The sequence below is a fragment of the Phacochoerus africanus genome, chromosome 11 (assembly GCF_016906955.1).
Source record: "Phacochoerus africanus isolate WHEZ1 chromosome 11, ROS_Pafr_v1, whole genome shotgun sequence".
NCBI lineage: Eukaryota > Metazoa > Chordata > Mammalia > Artiodactyla > Suidae > Phacochoerus > Phacochoerus africanus.
In genome coordinates, this window is record NC_062554.1 from 82,900,214 (window position 1) to 82,912,961 (window position 12,748).

At 37.9% G+C, this 12,748-nt stretch overlaps 1 protein-coding gene across 4 annotated transcripts in view; it reads right to left on the reverse strand.

Moving 5' to 3' along the window:
* Positions 1 to 12,748, reverse strand: part of DGKB (diacylglycerol kinase beta) — a 708,921-nt gene that overhangs the window by 23,641 nt on the left and 672,532 nt on the right. For all 4 annotated transcript variants that reach the window (XM_047753443.1, XM_047753441.1, XM_047753442.1 and 1 more), the window contains 2 exons: positions 9,236 to 9,356; positions 8,028 to 8,088 (listed from right to left, as the gene is read on the reverse strand). In XM_047753443.1, coding sequence (XP_047609399.1) covers positions 8,028 to 8,088; positions 9,236 to 9,356 — 182 coding nt within the window. The remainder of the gene's footprint in view (positions 1 to 8,027; positions 8,089 to 9,235; positions 9,357 to 12,748) is intronic.

Sequence of the window (12,748 nt, forward strand, 5' to 3'; positions counted from 1 at the left end):
CTTGAATGCCATGACAAAGATAGTGTACTCCATGATGTATGAAACGAGGAGGCAATGAATTTTGAGATCAGACTTAGATAATCAGAGTTATGTTGTTCAGTACTAATTCTGGTAATGGCATGGATGGCTTTGGCTATATGGGGAAGCAAAAAATAATGTATTAAATAAAGAGAAAAATGTAAATAAGGTGAAAAAGAATTGAATTCTGTTATCAATGATAGAGATTTATCTGGTTGCTAACACAAGTGACTGAGTGAGGCAGTAAAGCATCATAATTAAGGGAAAAGGCTTTAAGCCAGCTCAGCTGCTCTACCTCCAACTGTGTGGCCTTGGGTAAGTTGCTTGGCTTATCTGTCTCAGGTTTTTTTTTTTTTTTAATTTATGACATAGGTGTTATAATAACTTTACTGACTTCTTAGGGTTGTTTTGAGGACTAAATAAATGATGGATATTAATATGCAGAACTGAAACTGGTACACGGTAAATGCTGTTAAATATTGTTAAGCATTACTACCGTGGTTTCCTCCAAACATCTCTAGGACATCAAAATGTTTTAAAAATTCAATTAGCCTTCATCTATACATCACTAAATTCCTGGGACTGGAAAATCTTACTTTTACTTTTTATTTTCTATCTTAATGTCCTGAGATTAATTTGTCATTCTGGCAAATGATTGAATGTCACTTAACAATTATGGTTATTTTAAATAATTACTACAAAAACACATAAATAAAAATTTAATAGGCCCGAAACACTGTTACTCTTTTTAAACAGTTTGCATTTTAAAGCTCTGCTGAATATTTTCTCAGCAAACGTAAGTGTCAAAAAGAAGATAAACTCTGTGTACTTGTGTGCCTAGGGCCATGAGGATAAAGGTCAGGCCTTCCTAAGAGAGGAGGCAAGCAAAGTCTAGGCAACTAGTCAGTGTCTGAATCAACTAGATACTAGAGTCTGAGAAGGAAAGTGGCATTGGAGTCAGAAAACAGCCTGTGATGGAATGGTCTACACAGTGGAAACAGGGCCTGAGGGAGGCAGGCAGTTGCTCTTAAGGCACTAAGTGAACAAGTCTCTGTCCCAAGAATACTAGGAAGTAAACTTAAAGCAGCAAGACTACCAGGTTTGGCAAAGACTGGCTGACTACAGATCAGGGTTGAGTTGTGTGCTGAAGGTATTTAACACTGGAAGCTGAGATTGTGCAAGTAGGTCAGAGTCCTGAGAAGTATTATCCTAAGGAAGGTAAACAGGCAAGGGAGACCAAAACACACGTAAGTGCCTTTAAGTAGTTGCCTTGAATTCAGCTATCACTTTGATGAATCTTCATATTTTACCTGTGGTCATTTCACCATTTAGCTTATGATCTGTTCTTGACTTCCTTCCCATTCTCTACCACATGGAAGAAAGTTTCAGGAATCCTTTCTGACTTAATCATAAATAAAATACTCAGAGTGATACTGCATTACAACTTCTTTGGCATTACTTTTCAAAGAAGTATTACAAGTAACAATTAATACATGAGTATTAATATTACAAAGTATTAAAGGAATGTAGCTCACAAAATGTATAAAATGAATACATGATTGATAATGGAGTGAAGTGGCCCAAGAAGTTTAATTACCCATTACAGAAAACAGAGATTGAATCTTTTAAGGTTGAGAAAGTACTTCTTCTCTGATACATTCATCATTCTTTGCTTTGAGAATGTAATGAATAAAGATAACTCAAAATAACGTTTACATGTATACATATGAAAAATATGTGAGTGAATTGCTAGCCAACCTACATTATGTTCAGTGAAAGATTCAGTAGACTGCATTCTTTTAAGCTGTTATACTATCCCAAGAAATATTTAGGAAACTCACAAATTCAAAATGCACTTGGTGTTGGCAGCCTAATGATGTGTGAGGCACAGTGCTATGCTCTGGAGGTAGAGAGATAACCAAAATCATTGTGCCTGACCTCAATAAGCTTACGTCACCAATAAGCTAGTTAGAAAAGTGGATAGTTTCAATTCCATATAGTTCTTTGATAAAGAAATATGAAGCACTGAGGCTGAGCTTTTGGACTAGTTGAGGCTGGGGATGGGATGGAGTGGAGGAAAGATAATATTCAAAAAAGGCTTTATGAAGGAATGGCAGCATGAAATGAGTCTCAAAAGAGGAGGTGTTTAACTCAACTAAAGGAGAAGAAAGCTTATTTGGGCAAGAGGAAAGTATATGAAAATATGAAAAAGAAGTGATGGTATCAGTGAAACAGGAAGCCCAATTCAAATTATATTTTATCAGATAGAAAGTAATCAAATATTTTAGGTAGAACAGTGTCATGGTGAGATTAGTATTTTATAGTGATTACTTTGGTAGAAAAGTGAAGGTTGGATTTAAATAGAAAAAAAAAATGGAGATGGGGAAAGATTGATGTGGCGAGAGAGAAATCAAATGGACCAAATCGAGGACAAGGTACTAAGGATAAAAAGAGTCCAGAAATATGAAATATCAAGTGGGCAGAGTTATGGAATCTTAGGGTATAGAGAGAAGTATATAGAATGAGCCTCAGATTTTTAGCTTATGAAACTGTGTGCCCCACTACTCTATATAGTAAAGGGAGGGACAGGATTTTGGGAAAGTAAGAAGTCATTACTTGGTGGGTGGAAAGGAGATGGAAGGAAGTGCATGATGAGTCCATTGTGGCTACACTGAATTTAAGGCTTAAGATGGTCACTCTTCACTTAATGAAATTTTACTAGGCACCCATCACTTGTAATAAACTGAGGTGGATGGGCTGGGTGTGCAGATACAAAATGAAATCTGATCCAGTACGTGATCTCTCATATTAGTATTCTTCCTTCTCTCCTCCCCAAACTGCTCTTTTTTTTTTTCTCTCCACTATGTTGTCAGTATGTTCCCATTGTATGTTCGAAATGGTCAGGAGGAAGGATTAGGGAGGAAGATGATAGAAAGGGGAGTTTACTCAGGCCCTGGAGTCCACCACAGAAAAAGGCTCTTCACGAACTGGTTCAGTATAATGTCTTCTTGAAATAATTGTCTCTTTAGTTTGACATGCTTATTAACATTGCTAATTATTACAGGGTTAAAATCCATTCTCCATTGATTCAGTGACTAGCATAAAACTGTTAATACAGGAGTACCTAACAAGCTTTTGTGCACTACTTTTCAGTGAGGTAATTTAAAAGGCCATACAAATAATTACAAAGCATATATTTGAGAAGAAAGTTTTAAGCTTTATAGTTTTTGTTTTTCCTGATACTTGAATTTAGGATTAGTGAAATTTTCAAGTAAATATTACCTTAACTTTTTTCAATTACTGTTTTATGTTGAAAAATATACATAACATAAAATCTACCATTTTAACCATTTTTAAGCACATAATTCAGTGGCACTAAGTACATTCACACTGTTGTGCCATCATTCACCACCATCCATCTCCAGAATTTATATTACTCTGATTTTTTTAAAGTATTAATTTATAAAAGAATTAAAACCCACTTATCACCTGCTTTTCCATTTTACATATTCATCTTAAGGAAAAGCAGAACTTCTGCTGTGCTCTAAAATTATATCTAGAGCAATTCCTTCATAAACTGAGTATCGGCTTATGGATATTTAAATTCAGAAAAGAATTTTAACATTCTACCAATTTGTATGTTCTGTAAGAGAAACACTGTGTTATTCAATCGAAGCGAGAACACGCTTTAGTTAAACCATACCAGTGCTGTGAATACTAAATATCCTCTTCAGTTAAAGTGAAATTTAAAGTTCAGATCTCCACGTGGTTCTAGGAAATGCAGAGTATGCCAGAATACGAAGTAATGGTAATGAGCCATAGTCTAGTACAGTTCTTGGCCCACTGTAGACTGCGATAAATGATTGAAATAAGAGTGTTTATATGGAGAGAAAACTAAATTTAATGTATATAAAATTCATTATTTTTTACAAAGAAAATTGCTTTTTCTTTATTGAATAATTAGGAGGGTCATGAGTATGGAGGATGCCAACTAGATTTTAGTGAATCAAAATCACTCACTGTAATAAACATTTATTGAGGGTAGCAGGTATAGAGAACAAGGAAAGAAATGGCAAAGAGCCCACTGATTAGGGTGAGAAATGACAGAGGCTTGGATGATGATAAGGACAGAGATAAAAAGCTGAGAACTTAGTGATCTATCTAGGAGGAGAAACAGGATGTAACTGCAGCTACAGAAGGACCAACCCCAACCATACAGAATGTGAGAAACACTCTTTAGAGACCTGTTCCTTGGCTTTTTATGAGACCAGGATATTACTTTATAGAAACTCAAGAAAGGCTCTGTGGGTCTTTGCTTGGGCCTGCTTGTCATGCTACCACGTTGCCTCCTCTGTACGTGGCATCTCTTTGGAAATCACAATTCCACCATGCACAGAGGTAGCCACTGATGCTCAAGAAAATATGTTAGATTCTCGAGAAAGTATGTTAATAATGCAAGAGGGGGTTATATTTTAAATATATTAATATTCTCTCTAAAAGTTATTATTAATTTAACAAGTGTTTAGATCATGATAATTAACAGGTGAAATGAATATCTTATTGCTAATTGAGACAAAAGTTAACAAGAGAGTTCTCAGCAGAGATTGTGTGAAATAAGCTAAAAGTATTCTGAGACCCTAATTATATTTTAACAGAGACAGATTTTTAAACCTGGAGAAGGGCAGTAAGTGATTACCAAAGGTCATACTGGAGAAGGGATGGCCTGGGGCCTTTTCAGGTGGAGATTCAGGGTGGAGAGCAGCCATGAAGAGTGCCAACGGTGGAGCCAGCTTCTTGCCTTTCAATTTCTAGTCTGCCCCTTAATATCTGTGTGGAATCGGGCAACCTATTTAAACTTGATCTGACTCAGTAGCTTTATTCATGAAATAAAGCTTATTATAGGGTTTTGGTGAGAATTAAATGTGTAAACACAGGTCAAGTGTCTCAAACTGTATGTGGTACAAACTAAAAGCTTAATAAATGTCACATATTATTGTTGCCATTATTTTTTCTTGATTTAAAACACGGCATAGGTACCAAGAATTCTTCCCTGAGAAGAATTCAAAAGAACACAGAATATTCATGGAAGGTGTTTGGTTTCATTGTCTTTCATTTATTCTTCTGTGATGAAGGCTGATGAAAAGTGACCTTTCATTAAGTCTAGAATTCTGGGAGTTCCCATCGTGGTTCAGCAGAAACAAATCTGACTAGTATCCATGAGTACACAGGTTTGATCCTTGGCTTTGCTCAGTGGGTTAAGGATCTGGCGTACTGTGAGCTGTGGCGTAGATCTCAGAGGCAGTTTGGATCCTGCATTGCTGTGGCTATTGTATAGGCCGGCAACTATAGCTCTGATTCAACCTCTGACTTAGGAACTTCCATATGCTATGGGTGTGGCTCTAAAAAGATTAAAAAAAAAAAAAAAGACAAGAATTCTGCTACTACCATGACTACTACCATCCTGCATCACGACTATCACCACCATCACTGACAGCACCTCCACCGTTATCATGACCACGACCATGGCCATCACCTCTACCACCATCATCAAAACTACCATCACCATAAATTTCACCACTATTTTCACCATAACCATCATGACATCATCCTAACCATCATTATCAGCACATGATCATCACCACCACTGACAGCAACAATAGCACTTTCAATATGCATGTGAGTATAAATGTGAACTCAGAAGTGCCATTGGAAGAGGGGAGAATAACAAACAGGATGTAAGTGTATATGTGCAGGGATTTTTTAAAGGAGATTTGAAACCAACTACAGATGTAGCAGAAGGCAGGAGAAGTTAGCCAGTCTAGAAAGATTTTGAGGCAAGTTTGTTTTACATTATTATAACAGAATTAATGGATTTTACAAATGAGTGGTTCAATTAGCCAAAAAGAATACAGCAACAAATAAACACAAAGTCATATTCATGTGCAGTATACAAAGTCTGAGCCAACTTCTTCAGAGTAAAAGCATTGGAAAGGTAAAAATTAAAACTCCTTTCTTATATGCTAAGCTGTGCTCTTTGCGATCAGTAGCTAAGTGTTTGCATTAGTGGTTAGGAGAATGGGCTATAATCAAAGAGTCTGGGTTTGAGTTCCATATCTGTTACTTATCTGACCTTAAGCTACTTATTTGACTTTCTAATGCCTCAGTTTTCTCTATCTGGAAAAATGGTGATATTTATTATTAAGAGTTTGTGTGACTATTTAATAAACACTAATATAATGTATGTCAATTATTCTCAAAAAAATAAACCCCAACACAATATTCACATGTAACCACGTTACATCAGCACATACACAATGCCTGTACCAATCTAAGACGAAGACCTCTGCCGTCACTCCCTAACCATCTTCCCTCCCAGTCTTAACTAGGCAGTAAATGGTGCCTTTATTTGCACACAGAGCTAACCTCGATTCATCTCTTTCCCTCATTCCTCTCTCTCATCCTAAGGGAATTCATTAGCAAACTCTTCCTGTTTCACCTCAAGAATGTAGCTCAAATCTGTCCACTTCCTGGCCACTACCCTGGCCCAAGGGCAGACCATTCTGACAAACCCTGTCTTTCAGCTGTTACTCAGTACAATCCATTCACCACGTGGCAGCTAAGGTGAACTTTACCATCGTTTTTCTACTTATCTGTCCCCTGCTCATCTTTTCTACTTTACCTCTTACCACTCCCACCTTACCTCTAAAAAGTTTGGTCACACCATCCTCCTTACTCTTTAACACACCCAACTCATTTCTCTTCTTTCAAAATGGCCTCCCAGAGCCACTTACATAAAGTAGGATCCTTTGTACTCCACCTAGTTCCTCTTCATCATTTATCATAAATCTTGTCATCAAAAGTTGTATTTACTACATATCTATTTCTCTATATTAATTTATTCAATTTCCTATTATAAGAATGCAAGTTTCTTTAGGACAATATATATATATTTGTCTTTTGTCTTTTGAGAGCTGCACCCACGGCATATGGAGATTCCCAGGCTAGGGATCGAATCAGAGCTGCAGCTGCCGGCCTATGCCACAGCCACAGCAATGCAGAATCTGAGCTGCGTCTGAAACCTACACTACAGCTCACAGCAACACTGGATCCTTAACTCACTGAGCAAGGCCAGGGACTGAACCCGCAACCTCATGGTTCCTAGTCGGATTTGTTTCTGCTGCACCATGATGGGAACTCCAGGACAATTATATTATTGACTACATTCTATTCCATGTTCTATTACTGCAATGTTTTATTATTGACCATGATCTATATTATCGAACAGGCTTCTAAATTCCAAGAGTAGTGCCAAGCATATTACTGAAATGTAATAAAATATTCACTATACAAACGGAAACTGAAATTTAGGGAGATCTAAAGATTTCACTTAAATCATATCTTACTGTGGAGAGAACAATTGTAATGGGAGGTTCTCTACAGAGAAGGAAGCCCTCAGATCCCCTCATGGGGGCAAAAGAGCAGATGGGTAATAAATTCATGTCTGAAGTTCCCATAAATATTTTCCCATAAGGTGTTCTTTTTTTCTTTTTTTTGGCTGCATGTGCAGTGTATGGAAATTCCCGAGCCACAGCTTGAACCCACGCCACAGCAGCAACCAAAGCCACTGCAGGGACAATACCAGATCCTTAACCCACTGTACCACAAGAGAACTTGCATAAGGTGTTTTGAAATAAGTACAAAAACAGTTAAAAGAACCTTTTTCAATTTTGCTAAATTCCAGAGTTTATAACTGATCTATGGTATCTAAAGGTTATACTTTGGCTAACACAAACATTCAAATACTAAATCATTGCCAAGTGCAGAAAGTATCTAAAACCTGAATACAATGGCTCTGCCACATAAATAAGGAGGGAAAAAGGTACTTGGTGATAGGCCCAAAGCTTAGATTATTTACTTATGGGAGTATTTGATTAGTTAGTTATGGGAGTATATAATATCTGGGAAACAAAAAAGAAAATGACACAGCAATTTAATTACCCTGTACTTACTGTGCATGGGGTCTGCATCCACGGTTCCCCATCGATCTGCATTGGCAGAGACTTGCTAGTCCTGGGGAAAAATATTTCAAAGTTTAACACAGCTTTATACAACAGGCTGTAAGTCCCATATAAGATGATGAGACCAGGGAATGCATATATGGTAATAGCTAGGCTCTGTTCTAAAATTATATCTTCTGAAAAGGAACTTGAACTCTTCACTATTAATGAATACCCTGAAAGGTACCTTAATTACAGGACCGTTAAGAGCTTCCTGGTAAATGTGGTGATAAAAAATCCTGGATGCCAAAAAACAAATGCTGGCTTTATGCCTAATGACACGATCAGAATTCCTATAGTCAAAAGGGCCTCCTTGTTTTCATGCAAACCCACATTGCAAACCTGGAGAAAAGTGTTTGACGTCGCAGATTTTCTAGCATCAACACTTTCGTACATATAAATAACACCAATCATATCTGTGCTATAGCCTGTGGTTTCATTTTAAGGTCAAAATAGATCTTTTTTATCTATAGGTAAATTTGTGAATACTGTTTTTTAAACAAATTTAAATATAATACAAATATAAAATCTTACTTTATAATAAGTCATTATTTACTTTTCTAGAAACAGTGGTGGACTTTAGTTCATGAAAAAATACAAGTTAATGGTCCTTCAACAGTGTTTTCATTGGGTATTTGGCCTGGTAGATACTTCCCTCTGTAAACTAAACTGAGTGTGAACTAGATTAGAGGGGGAAAAATTTGTATGTTAGAATTGCATGCATGGTCTCAAAAAAAAGAATCAAATTCCAATGAACTTGCAAGTAACAGTGAATGAAAACTTTGTAAATTCTGCCAATTTCCATTATTTGTTCTGGGGTTAGGAGACGCAAACTACTGCATGTGGAGTGGATAAGCAATGAGATCCTTCTGTATAGCACAGGGAACTATATCTAGTCACTTATGAAGGAACATGATGGAGAATAATGTGAGAAAAAGAATGTATACATATGTGTAACTGGGTCACTTTTCTGTACAGTAGAAATTGACAGAACACTGTAAACCAACTATAAGCAAAAAAAATAAAAATCATTAAAAAAAGAAATTGATAATGACGTACAGATAAAACAAACATTATTATCAGAGTCTGCTATAATTTAAAATAATTCGTTCGTAGTTATGCCATGTCAATCTCTTTCTCACTATAGAGAAGGGAGCTACCTGATAACCACAGAAGAGCACTGAGCCAGCCGCCGCCCAGCACTTTTCAAGCCTGTGTATATTTGCCCCATCTCCATGGCTCCTTCCAAGCCAACCACCTCCAGCAGCTGATCACTCAGATCTGAAAGAAAACAGAAGCCTTGTCAGTTCCAGTGCATATGCCTACTGCACAGCCTAAAATTATGGAAATGAAAAATAAAAGTTACTTCGCAGAGAAAGTTTCTCTGACTAGGATTCTCTATTAAAAGTAACAAAAGGTGGCCTATTTCCGACACACTCAGTTTGACTAAACCTTGAGGTGCTCTGGGAAAAGATGTGTTGTCAGCTTTTTCTAAAATCAAATGGGAAGAATGGATTCTTAGCCAAAAAATGCCAAAAAATATACCAGTAGTTTTTATCATCCACAAATGTGATGCTATTCCACAAGTATATATGGAACATTTATACACCCCCACATCAGACATTTGGCAGCAAATACACACTTCAGTACTATAAATAAAGTATGAGGATATGCTGTCAAACATGATTTTGTTAAATTACTTGGACAAAGACCTTAGAGGTTACAGATTTAAAGTTTCTCATTTTAAAGATCAGAAGACTTGAATCCCCGAATCACGGAGTGACTTGTCCACAGTCATAGGTAAATCTGTGAAGTTCGAGAAACCATATTAGTTTCCAGAAATGCTTTTCTGATGATAAGGAATATGCTACCAAAATCCACCTGAGAGTAGATTAGGCTAATTAGCACATTACAGTCATTATATTTTTTAACAGAAGACAGTAAAAAGAGGCTAACAGTATTAGGTATTGCTTGCTGGGTGTTTCCTAAGTATCTGTCACTGGACTCTTCACTCTCTATATCATCTCCTTTGCTACCCAGCTCCCCACCCCGAGCCAATTTAAGACAAATATAATTATTAGAATTTACAGAGAAGCTGAAAAATGGAGAAGTTAACTAATTTATCCCTATTCACATATATAGGAAGTGACAGAGCCAAAATTTGAATCCAACTACTCTGAGGCATAACTACATGCTATATTTGATAAATCAACCACAGCAAAAAGAGATATTTAAAACAAAATTATAGAAGCATTTCTTGTATAGGGAGCAAGAGTGGTATGTGTGAGCCGCAAGGTCCCTCTCCGAACTGAAGATTTTCATGTGGCTTGAAAGCAGAGGATGCCCTCACATCAGAAAATTCTACAGGACCCAGTCTTGGAGCACAGCACCTCTGCTTAAATACCTGAACTCTTGCTTTGAAGGTAAAATTTTAGGTGCACATGTATGGTCCCTTTCTGTAGTGATACTTTCATGTAATTCATGTATTTTCAAATGTAAATAAATTACTTGATATTTTTAAAGTATTTACTACTAAACACTTTTTACAGGTAGGCTAGAGCTCCTCTCTGTGACAACACCATATGGCTGATGATGAGGTGCTGCAGAGGGGCGGTGGGGAGGTGGAGGTCTGGGGCCCTGGAATGAGAAGCACAGAGGGGCTTTGGCAGTGGCGTCAGGGGCAGGGGTCTCAGCCATGGTTAGGCCAGGGCCGAGCTGGGACTGAGGCTGTGGAGGCAAGGTGGAGGACAAGGAGTGGCTTCTTCTCATCTAGCTGGGTGGCCTGGTCAAAGACATGAAGTCCCTGGAGGAGATCTCTTATCTCTGCCCATCAAGGAATCTAAGATCACTGCCTTTTTCCAGGGGCGTCCCTCAAGGGCAGGTTTTGAAGATCATGCCTTTGCAAAAGCAAACCTGTGCTGGTCAATGGACCAGGTTCAAGGCACTTGTCACTGCTAGGGACTATAATGGATGTGTCAGTTTCAGTGTCAAGTGCTCTAAGATGACAGCCACTGCTATACGTGGAGCCATCATTCTGGCCAAGCTCTACATTGTTCCCCTGCAGTGAGGCTACTGGGCGAACAAGATCAGCAAGCCCCCTGTGGCCTCTTGCAAAGTGATTGGCTGCTGTGGCTCAGGACTGGTGCACCTCATCCCTGCCCCCAGGGGCACTGGCATCATCATAGCCCCTGTGCTCAAGAAGCTACTGGTGATGGCCAGAACTGACGACTGCAACACCTCTGTCTACCTCTGTCAGGGGCTGCCTTGCCACCCTGGGCAACTTCACCAAGGCCACCTTTGATGCTATTTCCAAGACTTACAGTTATCTCACTCCTTATCTCTGGGGAAACACAGTGTTCACCAAGTCTCCTTGTCAGGAATTCACTGGCCTTCTTGTAAAGACCCACGCCAGTGTGTCTGTGCACCAGACCCAGGCTCCAGTTGTGGTCACCACATAGTTGCATATGAAGAAAATAAAGTGAATGAAGCTGGTTTATTAAATAAATAAATAAATAATAAGTAAGTAAGTAAGTAGGCTAGAGAGGTGGTATGTAGCGGCACAGGGTGGGTATGATCGTTGTACATGATCCCATGTAATAGCTGCTTATAGCTGAGAGACGCCTCCAGGGAAAACAAGCATATGCGTGTTGTTATGTACTTCATTTTGTATAGAAAACCCTCACTTTCCACTAATGAATCCATTTTAGCATGAAGCTCAGAGAGGTTAAATGATATATTTTCAGGGTAGTTCAAGTGTGTGGTGAACAGCACTTTGAAATCTCAAAGTTTGTTAGGCCCATGATCTGTAGTAAATTAAAGCCCTGAAAAGAGAAAGTGTGACCAAGCCACTGCATTTTTTCAAGTGAACTCATTTTAAAAAACTATTATTTTTTAAACTTTAAGGTCTAGCTGCAGTGTGAGTTTTCTTCATATAAACACAACCATCTAGCTACCAAATGAAATGTTAACAAGCCATAATAACTTAAAGCATTCACCTTGCTTTTCTAAGCCATATTTAGACTTATTTCTCATGAAACTTATTCTGTGTTTCTAGCTTAAATTTATGTTGCTGAGAACAGATGGACAAGGAATGGAAACATATTCTTTCAGCTGTAGCCGGCACTAAAATGTGCTTGGCTCTAGAGCCTGGGTGTTAATACGCACATTTCTTAGATATATGTCAACCAGAAAACTGCACTGTGGCAAGCACTAAAACCGCAGATGTGTGTCTGGTGATATTTATAAAACAACAACAACAACAACCACCGCCGCTAAACTGAAGTTCATATTTAGTATTGTATAGTTTGCACTGCCTGATTCTTAAATAGGTGAAATTTTATGCTAATTTTTGTAATGATCTGGTTGATGGGAAGTATTCTACAAGAAATGAAATGCTTTCTCATGACAGAGTTAATCTGTGAGCCCTAACTTTTCCATGAATCACAGGGATTGTCTACATCCACAACATATTGCTACTGTCTACCACCCTCCTTCTGATTTTTTCCTTTCTTTTAATTTCTCGTTTTCTTCCCATAAGACTACCCTGAAAATCAAACCCACTATTAGTAATTGGCAATTAAGACACTTCTTATGGACTTAGAAGACACAGGCTTTCAAACTTCCATGTTCTTGCTAACACAAAGGACTGTGTAGAAATAGAATATTTAGAATAT